Source organism: Lissotriton vulgaris, chromosome 10 (genome assembly GCF_964263255.1).
Source record: "Lissotriton vulgaris chromosome 10, aLisVul1.2, whole genome shotgun sequence".
Taxonomy (NCBI): Eukaryota; Metazoa; Chordata; class Amphibia; order Caudata; family Salamandridae; genus Lissotriton; species Lissotriton vulgaris.
In genome coordinates this window covers 997460302-997487209 of record NC_141698.1, presented here as the reverse complement: position 1 = coordinate 997487209, position 26908 = coordinate 997460302, and the positions used below count along the sequence as shown (strand labels likewise).

Here is a 26908-nt window from a genome sequence, read left to right as displayed (position 1 = left end):
CAAATCTGGATTGAGTTTAGTATGAAAACAGGGGTGGGGCCTGCGGGTGGGCGAGGCAGCAGTTACGCTCCAGTCTTCTGGCGCGCAATCTCTCCACCTACTCCAGATCCGAGGAGATTGTCTGCTCATTTCCCACATTTTTCTGTGCATTCGCAGATTTGGACGCGGGCCCCGGCGGAGCGGCGGAGGGGGCCTCCGTGGCCGGCTCGCTGTGTGGGGCTGGCAGCGATCAGCGGAGGTGTGGGGCCGCTTCTGCGGGACTAGGAGCCGCCACTGGCTGTCGAGGTACGTACCGCACACGCACCAGTGCATGCACACTTTTTCACACCTCTGATGCTTGACGTCACTTGTGCAAGGGAAGCAGACCCACAGTGCACCAGCTCGCCTGGGGGCAGCGTGCATCAATCGGAGATTAAACAAGGGGGCAGCTTGGGGGGACTACTACAGAACCCTGTCTAGCTCTGTCTAGAGTTAGACAGGGTTCCAGGTCATGCATGCTCTCTGAACCGTAACACGTGTAAACCTGCAATAACTCTATGAAAACCCATGCCTAACGTCCATATTACAGCCTAGTAGCGACCTCGGTGGTCACCTCTGGGTGGACTGACACTACTATGCTATAATAATGTATTACATTTGAGTTGTGACATCACAATGCATGCTGCCAGCGTCTGCAGACAATGCAGATGGCAGGTCAGTGAGCAGAAATGCATCCGCTTTTCAAACAATTAAAAGTATAAATTCGATTTTCGGTTCTCCTTCTTTTAATTTGAAAAGAGATGTATTTAAAAAAATGAAACAATTGTATACATTCTGTTTGGAAATTCAAGTGTACAAATGACAATGGAATAATCAACAATAAAATAACAGTCAATGAAATCAAATCGTTGTATATATGAAAAAGTTAGAAGGTTCTCTTTCTTTTGAGATATCATGCTTGCAATTCACGGGCTTTAGCTGATAATGAAACAATTGTGGGATATGTTGATTTGTTGCACTGTTGGATGCATTACGCCAAAGCCGAAATCGATGTGTGCCTGCTATACAGTTTGGACTGTAGTTCGTTTTGCCATGTTTATTTTCGCAGCAGAGTTTCTAATTATAGGTTATTTGCTCCATGGTTTAATGTGACTTTCCGTAGCTTTGCGCGTCATACGAGCATCTGCGCAAAATGTTGGTAAATAACTTCGAAAAATATTTAAATAATGGCTCAGGGAAGGGTGGAAGCTTGATCATGGATGACACACAATAAAGTACCCCCAATGGAGGTTATGCAGCGATACGAAGTCCCCCTTCCACGATTCAATGAAGGAGTTTGTCCTTCCGCCTTGCTCCTGTACACGGCCACAGAACACCTTTGTCACTTGGATGTTCCCACAGTGGGATATAATAACAGACTTTGCTTCTGGGTGCAGCATCTTGTCAGCTGGTTGATATTTTAATTATTAGACTGAGGCACCCGTCCAAAGGTGGCCCGTAAGTGAGCGCTTTAGGAGCACGCTGCGCCTACACGAGGAGAACAGGTGTAGGCACGGCCGGTGTGACGTCAGTCACTCAGGACCGCTGGTTGCTACATCAAGTCTTGTTATTTGAACATCTCTTTTTCGTTTGCTGTTTTTCACATTGTGGATGAATAAAAAGAGCCGAGGTGGATGAAATTGTCGACTTTGGTTCACGTGTTCAGCGCCAATGCATCAGCCAAGGGTTAGGGGTCATGGGATGGGAGGGTTGGGACGGTTAGGAGTCAAGCCACACCCATGAAAACGCATAAGGCATCGTATTTTTAGAAGCAAAGAGTAATACATATGAAACCTGCAGGAGAACACGAGTTGCATAAATGGAAATAAAGGAGAAATATGTTAACAAACATTTACGAATGGTTGGGTATATATATACCTACTGTGCACGCCTTTTGTGGTACTGAAGGCTGGATTACTTAGACTGCACGGGCACTGGTGCAATTTTGCACAATACTTGCACCTTCGGTAGCTTGTGCAGGTGCGACTTGGGATTGTTTTCTGATCAGATACATTGCAGTGTTGTAGAACCGTTTTCAAGTGGCGCGTGCAGCAACATTTGCACCGCCCCTGATGCAAGATGCTGTCCCTTGAAGTGGCACCACAGCAGTAGGCACTAGAGCAGTGAGTGCCATCCGGTTCAAAAGGCTGCAGAAGGCCTTGTGTCTAGTCTAGCTCCTGGCAGGCAGGTGCAGGGCCCCACCTTTGGCACCTGCAAGAAGCCAGGTGAAAGGGGACATTGAGTGCCTTCTGCCATGGCTCTGTCAGAAGTAAGCAACAGGCGGCATTTATAGGCCGTGCAAAGAAGGGGACTGAGCCACACGGAGCTCTGCAGGTCACCAATCTGATCTGTGGCAAAGCTGACTCAGGCTTCCATCCTACCAAGGTTGATACATTCAGGACCATGACACTGGGTGATATTAACACCTATTATTTGCAGCACTTAGGAATGGCAAAAGTGTGGTATGAAGCGCTACATAAAATATTAGTGCCTCCTCATGCCACAGGAAAACCACAGAAAGGTACAAAGTACTTGAAGGGCAGATCTTGGTCAATGCACAATTGCAGGACCTCAGCCAGTCTTTTTTGGCAAAAACGGGCAAACCATATCTCGCCACTCCCCTTAAAAAAGAATCTCTTTCTCTCCCCATTAAAAACGCCGTACACCTTTCTGCACTAGCCATGGCAGCCATGTGTGAATACCAAGTATTCTGATTTTTTTTTGCAAAGCGCTCATACCGTTTGCAGATTCTTTGGAGTTCTGTGCAGAATAGCAGGAGCATAAGTCTTGCTGGACCCATCTGTTACCTTACATGACAAGACTTCAAGACAGACAAAAGTGCTGAGGTGAAGTTGGGCTAATTATTTCAAGTAGAGGGACCTTGGTCATGGAAGAGTGAAAACAGCTTTGCTGCATCTATTCTTGCACTTGCTCCAGGCAGGACCGGACCAGCTGCCTATGCGCGGATCTCTCTTGTAGCTTTAGGTGTAGCAGTGTCTCATTAGCAAAGCAGTGGTACCCAGTGTTGTCGAGGTTGATGACTTGGGCCCAAGCAGCCAAGATTGTGCTGAGAATCAGGGCGAGCAGCAGTGCTGGGCTTCTGTTATCTTCATCCAAAGATGAGAGTAATTCACCCCTCATGTTGAGTGATGTAGAATATGACCCTCTGAGTTGGCTGTAGCCAACCTGAATCAATCAGGGGGTTTAAAGCACGCCACTCACCCATGAGGGTCTCAATCCGCTGGGGGGAGAGGGAGTGGTGGGGGGGTGCAGCTCCGGTTCACCCGAAGAGCCAGGCCTTGAGGCTCTTCCTGAAGGTTTGCAGAGTAGGGGAGCGTCTGATGTTGACGGGAGCTCGTTCCAGGCTTTGGCTGCGATGTAGGAGAAGGCTCTCCCACCTGCTTTGGTTCTACGGTGGCGCCGGGTTTCTGCCAGGGCGAGGTCGACGGAGCAGCGGTTCCTTTGAGTACGTTAAGGAGACTCTTTCGTTGAGGTATTTGGGTCCGATGTTGTGGAGGGATTTGTAGGCGTGGGTGAGTAGCTTGAAGGCTACTCTCTTCTTGACGGGGAGCCAGTGGAGGTCTCACAGGTGTTGAGTGATGTGCTCATGCCTTGGGATGCCGGGGATGAGTCTGGCCACAGTGTCCTGGATGGTCTGGAGGGGATTTGTTGATTCCAGCGTAGAGGGTGTTTCTGTAGTACAGTCTGCTTGTTACGAGGGGATAGGTGATGGTCTTTCTGGCTTTGGAGGGGATCTACTTGAAGGTCTTGCGGAGAATGTGGAGGGTGTTGAAGGTTTTAAAGCAGGTGGAAGCGAAAGCGTTGATTTGTCAGGTCATTGTGAGGGAGGAGTCGAATATGATGCAGAGGTTCCGGACTTGGTCCGTGGGGGTGGGGTGGTGCCGAGGGTCACCAGGTGATGTCCCACACAGAGGGGGAGGATCCAAGGACTAGAACTTCTGTCTTCTCCAAGTTGAGCTTGAGAAAGCTGCTGCCCATCCACGCTGCAACGTCTTTCATTCCTTTTTGGAAGCTGAGTCTGTTGGTTTCGGGGTCCTTCGTAAAAAAGCGGAAGAGCTGGGTGCAGTTGGGTTTGGATGCAATGCTGAGTCCATGCTGTCTGATGATGGCAGAGGGGGGGGGGGCATGTGGATGTTGAAGAGCTTAGGGCTGAGCTTCCTTGTGGTACTCCGCAGTTGATCTCTGTGGGTTCAGAGAGGAAGGGCGGGAGTCTGATCCTTTGCGTTCTGGCAGTGAGAAAGGAGCGGAGCCAGTCAAGGACAGTTCCCTGTATTCCAGCGTCATGGAGTCTGGCTGCGAGGGTGCGATGGGAGAGGGTGTTGAAGGCTGCAGAGAGGTCGATTAGGATGAGGGCTGCGGTGTGGCCTTGGTCGAGGAGCGTGTGGATGTCATCTGTGGAGGAGAAGAGGGCAGTCTCAGTGCTGTGGTTGCTGCAGAATCCGGATTGGGAGGGGTCGAGGATGGAGTCCTCTTCAATGAAGTTTGTTGGCTGGGCATTGACAATCTTCTCGGTGACTTTGGCTGCGAAGGGAAGGAGAGATATGGGTTGGTAGTTCATCTGGTCCATCGGGTCCATCGGGTCTGCAAAGGGTTTCTTGAGGAGGGGCTTGACTTCTTCCCATTTCCAGTCGTCAGGCAAAGTGCCGGATTCGAAGGTGGTGTTGATGGTGCGTCGTAGCTGGGGCGCTATGGCGGCGGCAGGTCTGTGGAAGATGTGCAGAGGGCAGGGGTCTGTGGGGGCTCCTGAGTGGGTGCTCTTCATGGGCATGGTATTATCTTCATAGTGACCAGGGTCCAATCGGTGAGGGTGGGCTGGAGGGAAGAGTGGTTTAAGGAGTCTGCTAGCTGAAGTTGTCTGAAAGATGCTGATGAGGTGGTAATTTAATTAGATGAATCTTCTCTGCAGAAAATCAACTTGATGCGCTTGGGGATCGTAGTGAGCAAACTGGATTTTGTTCTGGCTGTGGCGTTATTGTGTGCATGTGGTTTCCCAAGTAGAGAGATAACAACTGTTTATTTGCACCCTGGTAGACAGCTTGTGTGGAAAGTACCGCATAAGAGGTTCAGTAATTGGTATTACCAGAATGACTAACTTTGCATTGCAAATATAAGTGGGTGTGAATGTCAGCTTCAGACTGGACAGAATATTGGTAATTTCCTGTTGGGCGGAAATGGGCTTGTAGAAAGGAGCAGCCCTGAGGGGCATTTGAGGCTCTTCCGCTCTAGCATTTGGACCTTCGAGGAACACTGCTTGGCAGTGGTTAATTTGTAAAAACGTAAGTGGTCAGGAGGCCGCCAGGGTACACCCCGCCCACTGCCCCTGCTACAACTGCCCAATGCTAGTTCCAGGCCCATCATACTGATACAAGTGTGAACTTTGTAACTATTCCAGGCCACTATGAGCTGTAAAATGAATTAAACATGCTAGTTTATTATGATTTTTTAAAGGTTATGAAACTGTGTAACACTTTTCTGTTAAAGATAGCGCCATCGTGTGGTAGAGTGTCATAATTAAGTGCCAGTTTTATAAATACATGGTGGTACCGAGCACCGTCAAACAGACAAATTAAGCACTGATTGTTTAACCCCAGCAGGTACAGTTTTTCAGAAAAGAAGGGGTTACCAAGGTGGGGACGTCAGCTCTGCGTAAACATTAAACAATTCCTTGTGTGTTGTCCCACAATTCTAGTTGTTTATTTTCCATTGTGTCCCTAATGCTCGTACCGCTTGAGAATCTGTCAGACAGTGTGCTTTGACTTCAGCCAATACCTTTAAATGCCCTGTCATGTCATGTCAGTAGGCCCAGATCATTAGTGAAACAGTTGTTTGTTGTGTCTTTGGCAGACTTCATCATGGGGATGTAAAACATTGGGACCCCACCCCCGCCCCCCCAGAGCATTACCCAGAACTCACATTACATCAGTTCTAGGTTGTTTGCCAGGTAACATTTTGCTGGAAAAGCAACATCATGAGCACATTCAAAATGGCAGGAGAGCCTATTGTACAGTGCTTTCTTGTCACAGGCAAGGGTTGCATCTTCCTTGTAGCTTTAGTCCCTGATCCCAGCTGTTTCTCAAAATGATTCATTAAAAGTGGAACCTGTTGGCCCGGGAGAAAGGTTTGTGCCCAGAGATGTAGAGGTTGAATGTTAGGGAGACAGTGAGTACACCGTGCTGCTCTCTAGAGTGTGCAGATTTCGCAACTAAATGCACAAAGCTGATGTGGTGCCTTTACCATACGGGGATATGGAATGATTTTTGTGTTTGTCAGCCTGATTGTCCAGAAGGAAGATGCTTTATTATAAATGTAATAGATCTTTGTCTGGTCTAGTAAGTCTGTGGTGAATAAAGTATGAACCTTTCTCGGACTCAATCAATGAATAAAACTGTGCTTATATAGCGTGACTTATCACCCATGAGGGGTATCCAGGCACTGGGTGGAGGGTCTCAGTCAAAGAGCCAGGTCTTGAGTGCCTTCCTAAAGTCCGCCAATGAGGATGATTTTTGAAGATGGAGTGCGAGGGCGTTCCAAGATTTGGCGGCGAGTTGGGAGAAGGATCGCCCCGTGGATGCTCTGTGTCTGTGCAAGGGTGGGGTGAGGTGAGCAGTGCAGAGGTTTCTGGGTGGCTGGTCGAAATTTAGGCGGTGGTTCTTATATGCTGGTCCTTGGTCATGGAGGGCTTTGTCGGTGTGGGTCAGAAGCTTGAAATGGCATCTCTTGTGAATTAGGAGTCAGTGGAGGTCTCTCGGGTGCTGGGAGATGTGGGTCCTTTTGGGCAAGTTGAGGATCAATCTGGCTGCTGCGTTCTGGATCGTCTGGAGTCTTCTCATGAGTTTGCCGGTGGTGCCTGCATAGAGTGCATTGGCGTAGTCAATACGGCTGGTGATGAGCAAGAGCATGGCAGATGAGCACCCAGATGAAGGCTATATTATAGGTGTTTTCTTCAGAAGGTGTTCAAGAAATGGTAATTCCACAAAATAAAATATCTGCTGTCGAGTCATTAAGATAGGAACCAAAAGATTCAGAAACTCTGCCTCCAGCAGAGCACCACGCGGATCCCCCCTCTCCGCCACCTTCAACCTCTGCATGGAACTTCTTGTTATCCATACTCAACGATAGTAATGCCTGGATCTACCAACAAACTAAGGACACTCAACTTCATCTCAAAATCTCTTTCACTAATTATATTCAGCAACACAAAATCACTGCCTTGTTTACGTTGTGTGGTTTCTACTCTTTGCCCTTCTCCCTAGCCGCTTATTAGCACATAGGGGGCTTAGGGTGAATTTTCCAGTAGAGGGGTAACACTGCGATATCATTTGGGTCAGAGGGTGCACCATGCCACTCTAGCTATCATTGACATTTGGGTGAATTGACGCCCATGTGGGGTCGCATGCCGGCAGCCATCCAGGCGACCATGAAGTTGATTGAAGATTGTAATTGTATTGTAATTGCATTTATATAGCGCTTACTACTCCTGACGAGGCGTTGCAGTGCTTTTTCGGCGAGTAGCACACTACTCCGGGACCCATAGAAGATTGGTGTTGAATTAGTATAGTGAAACATGCAAGTACATTTTAAGTGGTGGATAGGTTAGTCAGTTATTTGGATTTGGAATGATAGCAGAAGGATAGAGGAGGATAAAGGTTTGTATTTATATAGCACTTGTTGACGCACGCTATTCAGGAAGCCTACAAAGGATTAGTGGTGAATTAATATGGTGAAATATGAAGTCATTTCAGTGGTGGATATTAGTCAGCTACTTGGAGTGAGAAGGATAGCGGAGGGATAAAAGGGGAAGAAAGATTTGCATTCATATAGCACTTGTTACCTCTGATGGGTGTTGAAGCGCTTTTCTGGCGAGTAGCACGCCACTTCGGAACCCATAAAGTATTACTGTTGAAAATTAATATAGTAAAACAAATATGAAGTAATTTGAGTAGTGGATACGTTATTCAGTCATTTGGGTAGTATATTAGTATAGTTTAATATGGAATTTTGAGAAGTGAACATGTTAGTCTGATAATTTTGATTGAAAAGGATAGTGGAGGGGTAAAAGAGTGGAAGATTTTTTCAAAATATTTTTTTTAGGTCTTAGCAATAGGAGGAGGCTTTTGGATGAGTAAAAAGAAGTTTTGGGTATTGCTAAATGAGAAAAAGGGCAGCATTTCTGGCCCTAGTCCCGGCCAGTCTCGAACAGGCTCTAACAGGCAACTGCCCTTGTCCTCTCTGCCCTTAACAGGCTCTAACAGGCAACTACCCTTGTCCTCTCTGCCCTAACAGGCTCAAACAGGAAACTGCCCTTGTCCTCTCTGCCCTTGGCCTCGACGCCCGGGCTGAGACGCCTTAAGCCTGGCCATTTTTATAGCCCTAGTAATCAGGTGACCCTTTCAGCCAATGGGAACACTAGCCCTAACACTATCCAATCACAACACAAGCCCTAAAATCTAGAACAATAGGAGACCAGGCTCTTACAGCCAATCTTACCCCTAGTCCAAGCACCCAATCAGTTAAAAAAAAACCTGATCTCTACATCAAATAAAGGCCCTAGCCCTACCAGTAGTCCCAAAACAAGTCCAATGGCACAGGGAGCCCTAGTCCCTACTTCCAATAGAAAGCCTAACCCTACTCTAAGTCCCACACCCAGTCCAGCAACCAATCACACCAGAAGACCTAATCGCTACTACCAATTAAAGGTCTAACCCTAGCCTTAGTCCCACCCTACTCCCAACAACCAATAACATAGGAAGCCCTAGTCCCTACTTCCAATAGAAATCCTAACCCTAGCCCTAGTCCCAACCCTACAATGATTGAATCACAGACCCAGAAACCAATCAGATCCCTCACCAACCAATGAGGACATTAACCCTAATCCAATATAAACACCAGATACAACCACCAATCAGTGTACACATGTACCAACCACTAGCAGACCATATAAGGTCCCAATGACCTCAGACAAGGTTTGCTGGCCAGGGAGTGGAAAGCTGCTTCTCCTGTTCAGAATCTCCTAGGAGACAGACAGGCTCAATCCACACTTTGGACTGAGCAGGTAAGGGCCTCACTAACTTGAAATCTAACAATACTGTTTGAATAAAACTTTACACCCCTTGCTGGCCAAAAAACGAAGTGCACAGGCCCCAGTAAAACACAGTTTAAACAGCTCACAGAAGCACCCTCTGGTGTAGAAAAATCCCTGTTGCTGGGGGTGGGGGGAGGCAGGGGGGCTGTTTCACTGGCTTGTGAACACAAGATGGTGGCTGGGAGTGCACTGTTTTAACATACTGGTCTTTGCACAGATCAAAGGAGAAATTTGGAGGGAAAACAGAATTATCACCAAGGAATGAGAGGGACAAACTACAGAGGTTGAACTGCAAATCCCACAATTCAACACACTAAATGGAGGCAATCATGGGCAGGGAAAACCACAAATTTAAAACACAACACAGTGTATTTTGTGAACATTAATTGCCATTTCAGACCTGCCACAGTGGTGACGTGCTTACTATTTCTGACCAAGATGGCAGCCTGCATTTTTGCATCACTTTATACCAGACAGTATTAAAATATTCGGAAATGAATGTTCAATGTGGATTAATGTCATGGCTATATTAGGAGAGAGGTTGAGGTTACTCAGACAGATGATGAGTTATGACATGCTCTTATGTTACAGGAACATTAGATAGGCCTTGGTAGTTTCCTCCATAATAAGTTAAGGGAGGAAATGTGGCTGGTGGCTAAAGCTACTGACTTTGAAACCTGGGGACTCAAGTTTGACTCTTGGTGCTTGACACAACATGGAGTTGAGGTAGATTTACTAAAAACGTACACAAGGCAGCACAACAACCAAAGTTGCTGAGCTGTATGGTTGGGAGAGTTCAGCACAGTCAAATTTACGTGCAGGTGTGGCGATTTCTACTCTCTCCCTGGCGCACAATCAGGCTGCCATGTGCCATAGTGCAAAGGTGTCTGCGTCATGTCTAGCACTGGTCTTACTGGAAGTGATGAGTGTATATTAAATAACTCTTTACATGAATGTACATATTTACAAACAGCTTTCCACTGCTGTTGAATTTCCTTTGTTTTACCCGCAGGCAGGGCCGGACTGGGAACCACAACTGGCCCTGGCAAAGTGCTCGGCCAGCCCCCCCCTCACTCGGGGGGGTGGAGGTGCCGCCGAGCTCTTTGCGGGCCGGTTTTCGGCCGATTTTGGTACAGGGCCGATTTTGCAAAACTGGCCCCCACCCGTGCGGTGCACCGGGGGATTGCCCGGTGCCCGCATTTGGCCAGTCCGGCCCTGCCCGCAGGGCATTGTTTCCACAAGGCTAGGCAAAGCAGCATAGGGCTTGAAAATTAGGTGGTGTCAAAATATAAGGCTAGACTTAAACACAATTCTTATTTTTTAAGTTGATTGGGAAAGCTCCAGTAGGAAAATTGTATTTTGCCTGGAAGGAACAACATGCTTGAACCCTTCCTGGCTACTAGACAACTTTGACTTTCATTTATTGATTCAGAGGATGGAAAGGGAGTGAAAAGCAAGTTCACCCATGGTGTATTGACAAAAAGCATGAATGGAATACATGTTACTCCAAATAAGCAAAAAAAAGTGATTCTTCGTACTTGGCAGAAATTAGACAATTGGATCAGGTTCAGGGTTGTGGTCGAGTTTTGCACCTGGGGAGAAGGCGTCCTGTAAAACTTGAAGCATCATAAAGAAGAAAGAGGGCTGTTTGTATCTCAACCGCATCAGGATTCTTCCATGATTCATTTTTATTAGGAATTATTCCATTTGTGTAAATATTAAACACACATCTGCTGCAGATGTACTGTGAGACTTTCTCAACACCATGATACTCAATTACATATTTTTTACTCTTTAAAAATGTTGTTTATGATAGCTGTTGACAGTCTGTAGAAAATGTTGTATACGTCCTTTTTAGGTCGAGCCTGCTAGACAGCCCGTGTGCTGTCTGTTGCTGAACATATTGTGGGCCTATTAAGAACATAGAGGGTCTTGGAGCCCTCCCATTGCTTACCGTTGGTTGGTTTTCCCTTCACTTTCTTTTGCCTGCTTCTTACCCAAGCTTGACAATTTTGTATTGTCTGCCTCTTTACGATCTCTCCTAATTGGCTGGTTTCTAGTCCAGTGCCTGCATTTTTAAGCACTTCTTTTTTCTTTTTGGTTAGGCACTTATGTGAGAGAGAGCGCATAGCTTTTCCAGCTGTGTCTCTTGTGTACTTGTCTCTTCCTGTACTCCATGTTGTTCTCTGTTGTCTCATACTCCCACTGGTCCGAGCAATCTGATTGGCTGGCCACAACATGAAAGAAATTCTTGCAGCCACCATTACAGGACATGGAAATTTGGTCCCTGTTTCTTGGACATGTAAAAATAACAAGATATAAGGGGACAGGGTATTGGTATAGTGAACCCTTGGCCATTATGAACCCTTACAACTTTTCGAGATCCTGCTGGAAAGGCCCACTGTGTGCTCCCATGGGGGGAAAAATTGAGCTTTGGCGGTCTTTTGCCATTTCTCTGAAGGCCATATTCAGGTAGGTGGGGTGACCAAAGGTCATGCATGCTGAAGGGTTGGGGGCAGGCCCTGCCGTCTATCCCCCTCTCGTCCTGCTACAAGTCTAGAAGTATGGTGTATGGTAAGAATTAGGTGAATTAAAACAGGGGACGGTGGCCAGGGCCACTGCTTTAACAATCCTGACTCCTAACCTGATTAAAAAGGTGATGACGACTATCTACAACAATGTTGTAGGTAGTTGCTCTTATGTGGTCAACATGTTTCTTGCCTTTTAGTCCCAAAAAATGGTATCAAGTAGTTCTTCATGACCAAAAAAACAATAAAGTTAAATTGAAATCTACACTGATGACTGGTGGTATGGTGCAATGACCTAGGTATTACCAGTGTGTGAGCTCCTTCAGTTTAAGGTGTCCGTCGGTGCTGTAACTAATCTAAATTGTATTTCTGACTGGCCTTTTCGGTCAGCGGCAACGAAAGAGCACGTTTAATCAACGCGTGTTTCAAAAGCTCGCACCCACTGAGCGGAGGACCTAACCAGTGTTCCTGGTTCAATTTTTTGGGACCAGACGGCAAGAAACATTAAAGGCAGGATTATTAAAGTAGTGGCCCTGACCACCGTCCCTGTTTTAATTCACCTAATTCTTACCATACACCACACTTCTAGACTTTAGGGCCCCTCACAGGCACTCACCATACGGCAAGGATAAAAGATCTCCGCCAAAGAGGCCCCACTGAGGGTGCCCGTCGGGTATTGCACCGCCGACCCAACGAGGAGCATGCCCAATGATGAAGCATAATACCCAGAGGGCTGGGTGTGTGAGGGCACTCTATCTGAAAGGAAGAATTCTCCATCTCCTTTTTGGACAAATCACTCAGTAGTTTTCCAAGTTTTAGTCATTTCATCAACCCTGTAGGAACTGCTTCTACTTTCTTTCGTTCTTAGCTCCTATATGGAGCACCCTACAACACCACTGACATGCTAAGTCTGCTCACGTCTAAATATATACCACATAAACACACGCGCGCACACACACACACACACATACACACGTGTATATATATTGTGAACACACAGTTCCCATCCGTGGAACTGCTACGCAAATGAGGACACTCCAGCCCAGTTTTTCGATCTCCGCTTTCAAGTTTATTTCCTGCGCACACACACAGCTAACAAGCAAACGCGTTTCGGCGTTGCCGCCTTCGTCAGTGCTCGCCAACGGAGCCATTTTTTAGAGTTTAAATAAAGTTAACATTCAAAGAACATCACATGTTAAAATAGTAAACATAAAAGAGGCACACTAAATTCATTTACATTTGGCAGCCATCTTTAAATGGTTAAATCACCATCCGCAATCTAATATGCTGCTAAGGATATATCCTCATTAACTAGAATTGCGTTATTTTATACAGCGCATTTTGATTTATCTCCATTATTTTAATCTTAGTTTAGAACATTTTATCCATGTTGCTCTCAATTCATATCTGCTGTATATTTCCTTATGTTCCCTTGCCTAGTTTGGGATATGGTGTCATTGTTCCAGCCCTGGATGGGCATACTCACGCATTCTTAATGCAGAATGCGTCAGAGAACAATTTAAGGAATGTGCCTCAGGGTATCCTAATTCTTATTGTGCCCTGGATGGGCTTTTTATTATCTCCATATGTTTTGGAGAGATACCCTCTCATAGGGTGGTGGGGGCAGCGTGCAGTGTCATAATTCTTTGAATTCTTCGAAGAGTATTCAGCTCGGGGGGTTCTGTACAGTTAGTGGCATTGTTGGACTATTCCTATAAATGTGCCCACATCTCCTCTTCATTGTTCAGGCCTGTCGGGTTCTTGATCTGCAGCATAATAATGTAGCGAGATTCCAACATTCTCAACTTTCTAACCCAGTCTCCTCCTCTTTCTGTCCTCACCAGCTGATCCAGTATGAAAAAGGATAGCAAGTTGTTGTTGCTTTGGTGCTCTTTTTCATAGTGGCGAGCCACTGGGTATGCCTGATCTTTCAGGTTGATGGCCCTCATGTGCTCGAGAACACTCAACTTGGTCTGCTTGATGGTGCTGCCCACGTATTTCTTTCCACATGGGCAATAAACCGTAAACTCAGAATTGCAGTTTAACAGTTTTAGGATTTTTTTCTTTTTTTGCCTCCTTCCCGGTACCTCATACTCTTTCACTTTCTGGGAATTTTTGCAGGCCTTGCATTTCATGCATGGGTAAAAACCCAATGCAGGAGCTTTCTTTCTCTTCTTGCTCTCGAAGTGGCTACTCACTAGATGGTCCTTCAATGAGTGACTTCTGCGATAAGTGACAAGTGGGTAATCAGATAGTGACTTCCCCACTATACTATCTGATTTCAATATATTCCAATTCCTGCGTAGGATTTGGAATACCTCCGATGATTTGTCATTGAAGTTGGTTATCAACCTCAACGATGTATCTCCTGTTTTAACTTTATCTATCAGGAGTTCCTCCCTTGGACGTGCGTCACTTCTCCTCTCTGCCTCATCTAAGACCCCTCTGAAGTAGCCTCTTCTCTCAAATCTTCCTCTGGACTCTTTTTTAGCCTTTTTATACTCTTGTGCTGTGGAGCAGTTCCGCTTGATGCGTAAGAACTCCCCCAGTGGTATGTTGTTGACTACCGAGCGGGGGTGGCAACTTCCGGCATGTAAAATCGTGTTGCCGGCGGTCGGCTTCCTATACAGGGATGTTTCTATTTTGTTATCCTGTATGTAGACCCTTAAGTCTAGATAGAAGACCTCCTCTTTGCTAATGTTGCTAGTAAATCTCAAATTGAGGTTATTCTCATTGAGGCTTCTTATGTATTCCTCGGCCTCCTCCTGCGATCCCCGCCACACAATGAAAAGATCATCAATGTAGCGGGTCCACAGAGAGATTTTTTCCACCCACTTTTCGTTGGGCCCCGCCCAGGCCACGTGCTCCTCCCACCAGCCCACAAATAAATTTGCGTAACTGGGGGCGAAGCACGTGCCCATTGCGGTCCCCTGCAGTTGTAAATATAACTGGCCAGAGAACAGAAAAATATTATTTTTTAAGCAAAATTCTGTAAATGCAACAATCATATGATTATGTGTCCTGTACTTAAGTTCCCTTCTTTGCAAGAAAAAAGTCAATGCTTCCAGTCCATCATCATGTCTGATTGATGTGTAGAGGCTTGTAATGTCTAGTGTGATCAGTAGTAAGTCCTCTTCCCACATCACACCTTGTATCATTCTCAGAAAATCCTGTGTGTCCCTCAGGTAGGAACTCAGATCCTTTACTAACGGTGCTATAAAGGTATCTATATATATTGATGTCTGCTCCAGTAGGCTGTCTATTGCTGAAACTATTGGTCTTCCGGGTGGCCAGACCTTGCTTTTATGCACTTTTGGCAAGTGATAGAAGGTGGCCAATTGAGGATGTTCGTTCTTCAAATTTGCCCAGTCCTTTGGATCTAAGATACCCTTATCTTTCCAATCTGCAATTAGTGAATGGAATCTTGTTATGCTCTCAACATATTGTTCTCTTTTTATTGGAGCATAGTGTTCAGGTTTCTTCAATTGGCTGAAGGCCTCATCCTCATATTGCTGCTTGTTAAGTAGCACAATATTCCCCCCTTTGTCATTGGGTTTGATGACGATTCTTTCGTCATCCCGGAGATCATTTATCATATCCCACTCTGATTTGTTAAAGTTCCTTTTAGCACCGTTGAATTTTTTTTTCTGTAAGTTCTTCAAGCTCTCGATCACCACTTCCTGGAAGGTGTCTATTGCGTCGTGTGTTCCTTTCGGGTTGATTCTTGACTTGATCTTCATACTGCTCTTGCAGCCTTTCTGTGTAATTCCCCCTTCCTCCAGGAATTGTGTCAAGGCTTCCCTTGGATCATCCTGAGATCCCGTTCCTTCGAGTAATCCTTGTACCGTGATCAATGTTTCAATGTCCGTTCCTACCAAAGGATCCATATTCTCTTCTCCAGTGGTGGTTGTCATTGTCGGCCCTTTAGGGTGTAGTTTGAATATCTTCATTAATTTCACTTTTCGTACGAACTTGAAGAGGTCAATACGTATTTGCGTATAATCAAATGCTGGCGTAGGACAGAAGGTTAGTCCCAGTCGAAGTATACTGCTTTCCATTTCTGTCAGCACTCTATCCGAAAGATTGACAATTGTTTGTTCGGTTTCTTCCCTTACGTCTCCGTTCATTATTGCCATCTGCCCCCTCGTCTGCTGCGAGTCATCATCGGGGTGGAACGGCCCACTTCTGCCTTTTTTGCCCCTCCTTGTCTTCCTCTTGCGGCTGCAGGTGGGTGGGTTCGTGGTGCGGGTCTCTGTCTTAGACCTCGCATCACCTCGTATTCGTAAAAAACCGAATCTTCTGAGGTTGATGGAACCTCTTCTGTCAAGGCGCTATTTCTTTCTGTAGTTCTAGTATCCTGCTGTTTTCGCTGTTGCGCAGATTCGTCCTCTGATATTTCCGATTCTTCAGTGCTCAGTTCGGTAGGAGTTTGTAATTGTCTCTTGGCCTGTTGTAAATTCAGCCGTGCTGCGTCATATTTTTTCGCGAATGTTAAAATGCGACCATTCGCGTAATCTTTTTCATCTCGTATAAACTTCTCCTGTTTCCTTCTCTTTTATGGTGTTCTCATAGTCTATTAATCGCTGTTTCATTTGCTTGCGCAATTCTTCACTTTTCTTTGCATCCTTATCCTCGCTTATTTTTTTCTCAATCTCCTTAATTTCTTCCTGGAGTTTGGTTCTGTCAGCCCATGCGTGTTTAACGAGGATTTTTAGCATTTGATGAGTTGTTCCTTTCATAAACTCTGACCATCCCTCAAGAAGTTCTTTATTGGGGCTCTCGTAGGAGGGGACTATAAAAATTCTTAGCCCTCTCGGGACTCTCCCAACTTCCAGGTACTTCTGGAGACTCGTGGCCTCCCACCACTTTCGGATCTCCTTCTCATATGTCTTCTCTAATGTTAGGAATAGGTTTTTCAGAGTACCTGGTACAGTCTTTTCCTTTAGTTTTTCCTTGCTTTTAACAACTGTCTTTAGATCAAACAGACTGCCTGCTGCTTCCTCCCTCTCACCATCCGTAAACATCTCTCAGGTGAGTGCGCTATATTTTGGAAAGCACCGCAGAGAATTCGATTTCTAGGGCTAAACGGAGTTTACCAGGGTCAAAATAATGGAGTTTGTAGTCACTCACCAACTCCGCGTTCCCTCTACCCTCGGAAGCCTCCTCGAGTTCGGTACAGGCGTTGCTGCCGATTCCTCCGTTTTCTCCTTTCTCTTTCTCCACAAATGCGAGCGGCGTTTCTCTGACACGTCGCTTCGTTCTGGTGGGGCCGGCGGTATTAACAATCCGTAACTCCAAACCACCTCCTGCCGCTCCACTTTACTCCGGGTGCCTCCTCAACGCGCGGTGGAGCGCGTAATATATTGTCAACACACAGTTCCCATCCGTGGAACTGCTACGCAAATGAGGACACTCCAGCCCAGTTTTTCGATCTCCGCTTTCAAGTTTATTTCCTGCGCACACACACAGCTAACAAGCAAACGCGTTTCGGCGTTGCCGCCTTCGTCAGTGCTCGCCAACGGAGCCATTTTTTAGAGTTTAAATAAAGTTAACATTCAAAGAACATCACATGTTAAAATAGTAAACATAAAAGAGGCACACTAAATTCATTTACATTTGGCAGCCATCTTTAAATGGTTAAATCACCATCCGCAATCTAATATGCTGCTAAGGATATATCCTCATTAACTAGAATTGCGTTATTTTATACAGCGCATTTTGATTTATCTCCATTATTTTAATCTTAGTTTAGAACATTTTATCCATGTTGCTCTCAATTCATATCTGCTGTATATTTCCTTATGTTCCCTTGCCTAGTTTGGGATATGGTCTCATTGTTCCAGCCCTGGATGGGCATACTCACGCATTCTTAATGCAGAATGCGTCAGAGAACAATTTAAGGAATGTGCCTCAGGGTATCCTAATTCTTATTGTGCCCTGGATGGGCTTTTTATTATCTCCATATGTTTTGGAGAGATACCCTCTCATAGGGTGGTGGGGGCAGCGTGCAGTGTCATAATTCTTTGAATTCTTCGAAGAGTATTCAGCTCGGGGGGTTCTGTACAGTTAGTGGCATTGTTGGACCATTCCTATAAATGTGCCCACATCTCCTCTTCATTGTTCAGGCCTGTCGGGTTCTTGGTCTGCAACATAATAATGTAGCGAGATTCCAACATTCTCAACTTTCTAACCCAGTCTCCTCCTCTTTCTGTCCTCACCAGCTGATCCAGTATGAAAAAGGATAGCAAGTTGTTGTTGCTTTGGTGCTCTTTTTCATAGTGGCGATATATATATACGTGTATATATATATATATATATATATATATATACATATATATATATATATATATATATATATATATATAATTTTAGGTTAACAGTTTATTACATTTTGTCCCTCTTGTTTTTAATTTACCCCTAGCTGCCTTTTACCACTACCTACTATAAACCCCAAAAGTTCCCATACCTCCCTTTACCACTGCCTACTCTTAAACCTAAAATTACCATTACTTCTTTTTACCACTGGTTACCCTTAAACTCTAAAATTACCCTTACCTGCTTCTATCACCACCTAGCCCTGAACCCTAAAATTACTCTTACCTCTCTTTATCACAACCCAACCCTAAATGCTAAAATTACCTTTACCTCCCTTTACAAATACCCACAACTAAATCCTTTTTTAACTAACATAATAAATATGTTATTAAAAAAAACGACTTTCCTGTGTAGTAAAGGCTTGCATGGTAAATACACAAATACTTAGCTGCATGGTAAAGGCATTGCCTGGAAAGACTTTTGGGGGCGATTATGATGTCGGGCAGAAAGCCTCCGACCGTCAGTCGGATTCTCCTAGACCGTGCCGGAACCCATCCGCCCGACTTGGTCAAAATCCAATCCGCCCGACCAATTACAATGCTTGCGGTTGGAAGGGAAACCATTCAGTCATTCCATATCGGTTCCGATCAGCTCTCTGCAAATCTGTATCGGTTGGAGCCAATTCGTACAGCTCTACGGACAGAGTTTCCGACTAACCGATTAGGATGTCAGCCTTGGACTCTCTGATACAACAAGGCTGTCAAAAACTGACTTTGGGGGCCCTAGCAGGCCCCCTTCATCCTGTGGCCTCCGGTTTGGTGTCAAGGTGGTACCCAAGGGACACCCATGTAAAACTATGCACTGTGTGGCAGGCACATTGGGGTGCCCGCAATAGGGTGCAAGGTTTCCCTCAGATACCCCTTTTCTCCATAGGAGCATGTGTTGTCGGTCGGAACATGGGCTCCCATAGATTTCAATCGGAGCCTGACCGAACGGTGTTCGGAAGCATCGTAATCGGTTGGACGGAACCGCAGATCGCAAGTCGGTCAGAACCAAATCCGACAAGGAGTCGGGCAGAAAGTTTCTGTACAACATCGTAATGGCCCCTTTGTTGTAAAGGTTGACCCCTTTTAATTCCAGCTCAATTTTAAGCTGCAGTCAAGTGCAAGTCTTTGGGTGAGACACCTGGGCCAGCTGTGACAGTGTACTGCCACGAGACTCCAAACTGAATACCCATCAGATACAGATGCATATCTTCCAGAGACAGTAGAAATATTTGGTGTGTGACCCATTCTGTGCCGCCAACATGTTGATTAATCAGCATGCGTTGGTTAATGCCTTACTGGTTATTGATTCACCTGACAGTAAAGAGGTTTGTTTGTGATGTGTTGATGCTCTCATTTCACCGCGAGCTCATCATTCTGGCTGGGTAACAACTTAAGTGGCCATCTCAAATACTTAGGCTAGGGGTCTAGAATTCATCTGCACGCTGTTCCACGCTCTCAGCCTATCATCATGCTGGATGGGCCGCCTGTGGCAACATCCTCCCTGGAACACAACGATGCAATCAGGCGAATGATGTCACAATAGGTCTCAAAACCAACATCTTCTTGCCCAAGTGCTGACCTGCATGCACCGGTTCCTACCTGGCTCAATATGTGGGCATGTGATTTGAAAATGAATACAAATGAAATATTGTAACCTGACCTGGTCAGAGCCGGTCGCTCCTCCCGCCGCGTGGCCCACCCCGAGGGTGCCCGGTATCCGCCGCCGCTGCCAGTTTGTATCTGCCCCCTCATATCTGTATTGTGCAGTATTCGTTTTTGCATTGTCCTCTGATAGTGTTGTGCCTGTAATTGTTTTTTCGCACCGTCCTCTGTGCCCCTGATCGTATTGTGCCTGTAACTGTTTTTTAGCATCGTCCTCTGTGCCCCTGATCGTATTGTGCCTGTATTTGCTTCTTAGCATCGTACTCTGTGCCCCTGATCGTATTGTGCCTGTATTGTTTTTGCATCGTCCTCTGCTGTGCCCCTGATCGCTCCTGTGCCTCCACCGCCGACCCACCCCGCTCCCTGCCGCTGTTCCCCCGCGGCCCCACCCACGCTCAATCCAACATCACCGCTCCCCTCCCCACTCGCCACCCCACTCCCGCCTCCCAGCTGCTCCTCCCTCCCACTGAACTCAAAAGGTGGTGTCCGCGAGGCGGGGAGCTGTGACCTGACCTGACCTGACCTGACCTGGTCAGAGCCGGTCCCTCCTCCCGCCGCGTGGCCCACCCCGAGGGTGCCCGGTATCCGCCGCCGCTGCCAGTTTGTATCTGCCCCCTCATATCTGTATTGTGCCAGTATTCGTTTTTGCATCGTCCTCTGATAGTATTGTGCCTGTATTTGCTTCTTAGCATCGTGTTCTGTGCCCCTGATTGTATTGTGCCTGTATTGTTTTTGCATCGTCCTCTGCTGTGCCCCTGATCGCTCCTGTGTCTCCACCGCCGGCCCCACCCCCGCTCCCTCCAGCTGCTCCTCCCTCGCTCCGCCCCACAACTCTCCATTTATGGCAGAGTCCGCGCGTGCGCGCAGGGTTCACGCGCACCCGGCACGCCGATTGTGTGCCAAAGGCAAGCCCGTCTACCCCGTCCACACCTGGCCCGCGCCCAGCGCCAGACCCCCTGGCCCCCGCAGAAGCCACCCCACCCGCCGGACGTACAGCGCCGCCACCCTCAACGCACTCAACACCGGCCGGACCCCCGGCTGCCACCGAGCCACCCAAGGACGCACCCACGGACCCTTCACCTGTCAATCCTGCAAGTTCAACTGCATCCGGACCTGCACCGCACCCGCACCTGCCAAGCCGAGCACCAACAGCAACCACCTGAGGTGCATCCTGCTCAACACTCGCTCCGTCCACAGACACGCAGTGGAACTATGGAACCTGCTCGAGACCACATCTCCAGACGTCGCCTTCCTCACGGAAACTTGGATGAACGCCTCCTCAGCGCCGGACATCACCACCGCCATCCCGGACGGATACAAGATCACCCGGAGGGATCGCGTCAACCAGACAGGAGGAGGCATCGCCATCGTCCACAAGAACACCATCCGCATCACGACCAACTCCGACGACACCCTCACAGCCGCCGAACATCTTCACTTCCAGATACACACCGACCCCAAGACCACACTCAGAGGAACCCTCATCTACAGACCCCCAGGACCCCGCACACAATTCAGCGAAGACATCGCAGACTTCATCAGCCCACACGCCCTCCCCTCTGCTGACTACATTCTCCTAGGGGACCTCAACTTCCACCTGGAGAACAACAACGACAACAAAACCACCGCCCTGCTGGACAACCTCGCCAACCTCGGACTCAAGCAACTGGTAAACACCCCCACCCACTACGCCGGACACACGCTCGACCCAATCTTCTCCTCCAACAAGAACATCTCCTTCAGCCACTCCACCGGACTCCACTGGAAAGACCACAGCTGCGTCCACTTCAGCTTCAGAAAGACCACAACTCACCACCTCCCACAACAGGTTCCCCGCAGGAGCTGGAACAAGATCACCACGGACCAGCTCACCACATCACTGAAGCAGCCAACAACCTCACACAGTGAATCACCAACTGCGCTGTTGATCCCACACCCCTGAAAAACCATCCCAGCAAGCCCGGAAGCAAGAGAGCTCCCTGGTTCAACGACGACCTCAAGAACTCCAAGAAGAACTGCTGCACCCTCGAGAAAGCCTGGCGAAAAACCCCGACCACAGCCAACATGACCGCCCTCAAGAATGCCACCCGCAAACACCACCAGCTGATACATACCACCAAGAAGTCAGCATACAAGGATCGCCTAGACAACAACACACACAATAGCAAGGAACTCTTCAGCATCGTCAAGGAGCTCTCCAACCCCAGCGCCGGAAACAACAACATCACCCCCTCACAAGACCTCTGCGACTCACTCGCCTCGTTCTTCCACAGCAAGATCGCAGAAATACAGAACAGCTTCGGCAAACAGTCCACGCACCCAACCACAGAACCAACGTCCCCCACCACCACCCTCAGCGCCTGGACCCCAGTCAGCACCGAAGACTGCATCCACATGATGAACACCATCCACTCCGGATCACCAACCGACCCATGCCCCCACCACATCTTAAACAAGGCCGACTCCGTCATCGCACCCCAACTCTGGGACATCATCAACTGCTCCTTCAACACCGCCACCTTCCCGGAGAGCTGGAAGCATGCCGAACTCAGCGCCCTCTTGAAGAAACCATCAGCAGACCCCACCGACCTCAAAAACTACCACCTCATCTCGCTCCTCCCGTTTCCCGCCAAATTCATCGAGAAGACCTTCAACAAACAGCTTGCCACCTTCATCGAGACTAACGGATCCCTCGACCACTCACAGTCCGGCTTCCGAGCCAACCACAGCATCGAGACCGCCCTCATCGCCGCCACGGACGACATTCGAACCCTGCTCGACAACGGGGAAACAGCGGCCCTCATCCTCCTGGACCTCTCCGCAGCGTTCGATACTGTCAGCCACCGCACCCTAGTACAACGCCTCAGCAACGTCGGTATCTAAGAGAAGGCACTGGAGCGGACCATCTCGTTCCTCGCCGGAAGAACCCAGAGAGTCCGCCTCCCCCCGTTCAGATCTGAGGCCAAGTCAAGTCAAGTCAAGTCATAAAATTTGTATAGCGCACTACATACCCAGAGGGTTTCAAGGCGCTTAGGAGGAGGAGGAGGATTATTTGTCAAATATCCACGTTTTAAGCTGCTTTCTGAACGCTAGGTGGTTCTGGGTGAGGCGGAGGTAAGCGGGGAGTGAGTTCCATGTTTTAGCAGCCAGGTAAGAAAAGGATCTGCCTCCCATGGTGGTCTTGTTGATGCGAGGTATAGTGGCGAGGGCTTGGTCGGAAGAGCATAGTTGGCGGGAGGGGGTGTAGAAGGACAGTCGAGAGTTGAGGCAGTCTGGTCCGATGTCGTAAAGTGATTTGTGTGCGTGGGTGAGCAGTCGGAAAGTGATCCTCTTATTGACGGGTAGCCAGTGGAGGTCTTTAAGGTGGCCAGAGATGTGTTCGTTGCGTGGGATGTCTAGTATGAGCCTGGCTGAGGCGTTTTGGATTCGTTGGAGTTTCTTCTGGAGTTTGGCGGTGGTACCTGCGTAGAGGGTGTTTCCGTAGTCCAGTCGGCTCGTGACCAGGGCGTGAGTGACTGTTTTCCTAGTTTCGGAGGGGATCCAGCGAAATGTTTTTCTGAGCATGCGAAGAATGTTGAAGCAGGAAGAGGATACGGCGTTGACTTGTTTGTTCATTGAGAGTGAAGAGTCCAGAATGACGCCAAGGTTCCGTGCGTGGTCTGTCGGGATGGGTGCTTTTCCGAGGGCTTCCGGCCACCAGGAGTCGTCCCAAGCAGAGGGGGATGTGCCTAGGATGAGGACTTCTGTTTTGTCTGAGTTCAGTTTCAGACGGCTTTGTTTCATCCATTCGGCGACTTCTTTCATTCCTTCGTGCAGGTTAGCTTTGGCGGCGCCGGGGTCATTGGTGAGTGAAAGGATCAGTTGAGTGTCGTCCGCATAAGAGATGATGTTGAGGTTGTGTTGGCGTGCGATGGCCGCGAGGGGGCTCATGTATACGTTGAAGAGGGTGGGACTGAGTGAGGATCCTTGAGGTACGCCGCAGATGACTTCAGAGGCCTCGGACTTGAATGGAGGAAGGCGGACTCTCTGGGTTCTACCGGTGAGGAACGAGGTGATCCATTCCAGTGCTTTTCCTTGGATTCCGATGTTATTGAGGCGTTGTAGAAGGGTGCTGTGGCAGACTGTGTCGAATGCTGCAGAGAGGTCGAGGAGGATGAGGGCGACTGTGTCTCCATTGTCCAGTAGAGTTCGAATGTCATCTGTTGCTGCGATGAGGGCGGTCTCGGTACTATGTTTTGCTCGGAAGCCAGATTGTGAGGGGTCGAGGGATTTGTTGGCTTCGAGGAAGGCGGCGAGCTGGTTGTTGACGGCTTTCTCGATGACTTTGGCCGGGAATGGAAGAAGCGAGATGGGGCGGTAATTTTTGAGTTCGGTGGGGTCCGCTGTTGGTTTTTTCAGAAGGGCGGTGAGTTCAGCGTGTTTCCAGTCTTCAGGGAAGGTAGCGGAGTTGAAGGAGCAGTTGATGACGTCTCGGAGGTGCGGTGCTATGACGGAGTCTGCTTTGTTGAAGATGTGGTGAGGGCATGGGTCTGTGGGGGATCCTGAGTGGATGGAGTTCATCAGGCGGATGGTGTCCTCAGTGGAGATTGGCTTCCAGTCGTTAAGGGTGTTCACGGGGGGAGGATGGACACCAGACGGTAGGGTGGGTTGGTTTCCGGGTTGGTTGTCAAAGCTGCTGTGGATGTCTGCAATCTTGTTGTGGAAAAAAGAGGCTAGGGAGTCGCAGAGGGTTTGAGAGGGGGTGATGTCGTTGGAGTTGGCCGAGGGATTGGAGAATTCCTTGACGATGTTGAAAAGTTCCTTGCTGTTGTGAGCGTTGTTGTCGAGTCGATCCTTGAATGCTGCTTTCTTGGCTTTTCGGATTAGTTGGTGGTGAGTGCGGGTGGCGTTTTTGAAGGCGTCCTTGGTGCTGGTGGTTGGGTCTTTTTTCCAGGCCTTTTCAAGGGAGCGGCAGAGTTTCTTGGACTTCTTGAGATCATCGTTGAACCATGAGGCCTTCTTGCTGCCAGGTTTGTTTAGATGTTTTTTCAGAGGTGCTAAGGTGTCAGCGGTGTTGGATAACCATAGGGTGAGATTAGCGGTGGCTTCGTTAGCGTTGGAGGAGGGGGCTGGGGTGTGTTGAAAGAGCGATGCGGAGATTTGGTCCGTGGTGATTTTGTTCCAGTTCCTTTTCAAGGTAGGTTGGAGGTGGATGCTGGGTTTAGGTTTGTTGTAGGTGAAGTGAACGCATCTGTGGTCAGTCCAGATGAGGTCCGTAGTGTGGCTGAAGGAGACATGGTTGCTGGAGGTGAAGATGGGGTCGAGTGTGTGACCTGCGATATGGGTGGGGGAAGTGACCAGTTGTTTAAGTCCGAGGTTGGTGAGGTTGTCCACGAGGGTGGCGGTGTTGCGGTCGTTGATCTTATCGAAGTGAAAGTTGAGGTCTCCCAGAAGGATGTATTCTTTGGAGGGGAGCGCGTGTGGAGTGATGAAGTCCGTGATGTCTTCACCGAATTTTGCGCGGGGTCCTGGTGGCCTGTAAAGGAGGGTGCCTCTGAGTGTGGTCTTGGGGTCGATGTGGACCTGGAAGTGAAGGTGTTCGGAATTGGCGAGGTTGGCGTCAGAGCTGGTTGATATGCGGATAGATTTCTTATGGACTATAGCGATTCCTCCTCCTGTGTGGCTGGTGCGGTCCTTGCGTGTGATCTTATATTCATCAGGGATGGCAATGGTGATGTCTGGTGCTGAGGAAGCATTCATCCATGTTTCCGTAAGGAAGGCGATGTCCGGAGAGATGGTGTCTAGTAGATTCCATAGGTCGATGGCGTGCCTGTGGACTGATCGGGTGTTGAGAAGGATGCATTGTAGGTGGTTGGGGTCGTGAATCTGTGGTGTGGTCTTAGCGGAGATGTTGTCGGTGCCGCTGAATTTGCAGGAGTAGCAGGAGAAAGGTCCATGGGTGCGTCCAGGAGCGGCTTGGACGCAGTTGGGGGCGCGGCCGGGGTTAAGGGCTAGGAGGGTGGCGGCGTCATAGGTAACGCGGGGGGGCTGGGCAGCGCGAGGGGCAGGGGGTTTGGCGCTGGGCGCGGTCCAGGCGCGGACGGGCGTAGACGGGCTTACCTTTGGCGCACCTTCGGCGTGTACGAAGCGCGTGGACGCTGCGCGTGGTACCATTGGCCATAAGTGGATGGTGGAGGGGGCGGAGCGTGGGAGGGTCAGCTGGGAGGCGGGGTCTGGGAGGAGACACGGGGAAAATACAAACAATCTTAAATGGCCGCCCGGGGATAAAACGAAACTGGGGCACAGCCGGAATTACACTCACTCAAAACAAATACTGAGTTCCCAAAAAGACGCTTCTGCCACAGTTACATCAGCCGCTATGAGCAGTGAAATATAATTAAACAATGCGAGGATAGACGATGGCAGGCGCTCAGCCTTAAAGCGTTAATTAATACGAGCAGTGCGCACGCAAAACGATACCAATTGTTGTTCAGTCAGCTATGCGCTGTGAAAGGGCGGCAGGCAGCAGGTATCAGGGCAGATAATGCAGGCAGCGAGGAGGAGGCTTTCGATTTTGCGAGAGGAACGCTGTGGGAGCGACCGTAATGGAGGGAATCCAGACGGTCACCGAAGTCATCTGCGGCGTACCGCAAGGATCATCACTCAGCCCCATCCTCTTCAACGTCTACATGAGCCCCCTCGCAGCCATCGCACGCCAACACAACCTCAACATAATCTCCTATGCCGTCGACACCCAGCTGATCCTCTCCCTTAACAACGACCCTGCCACCGCCAGAACCAACCTACACGAAGGGATGAAAGAAGTTGCCGAGTGGATGAAGAACAGCCGCCTGAAACTGAACTCAGACAAGACGGAAGTCCTCATCCTTGGATCATCACCCTCCACCTGGGCCAACTCCTGGTGGCCCCCGGCCCTAGGCAGCGCACCCAAACCTACGCACCATGCACGCAACCTGGGCTTCATCCTGGACTCCTCCCTCTCGATGACCAGACAAGTCAATGCCGTCTCATCATCGTGCTTCAACATCCTACGAATGCTCCGGAAGATCTTCCGATGGATCCCCTCCGAAACCAGGAAGACGGTCACCCAAGCACGACTGGACTACGGAAACACCCTCTACACCGGAACCACAGCCAAGCTGCAGAAAAGACTCCAACGCATCCAGAACACCTCCGCACGACTCATCCTAGACATCCCCCGACACAGCCACATCTCCGGACACCTGACAGACATG

General features: G+C 48.5%; 1 protein-coding gene across 2 annotated transcripts in view; it reads left to right on the top strand.

The window, feature by feature from the left end:
• NHSL2 (NHS like 2) overlaps positions 1-26908 on the top strand; it is a 1157127-nt gene that overhangs the window by 458903 nt on the left and 671316 nt on the right. For both annotated transcript variants that reach the window (XM_086942000.1, XM_086941999.1), the window contains exon 2: positions 157-285. In XM_086942000.1, the coding sequence (XP_086798126.1) occupies positions 157-285 (129 nt within the window). The remainder of the gene's footprint in view (positions 1-156; positions 286-26908) is intronic.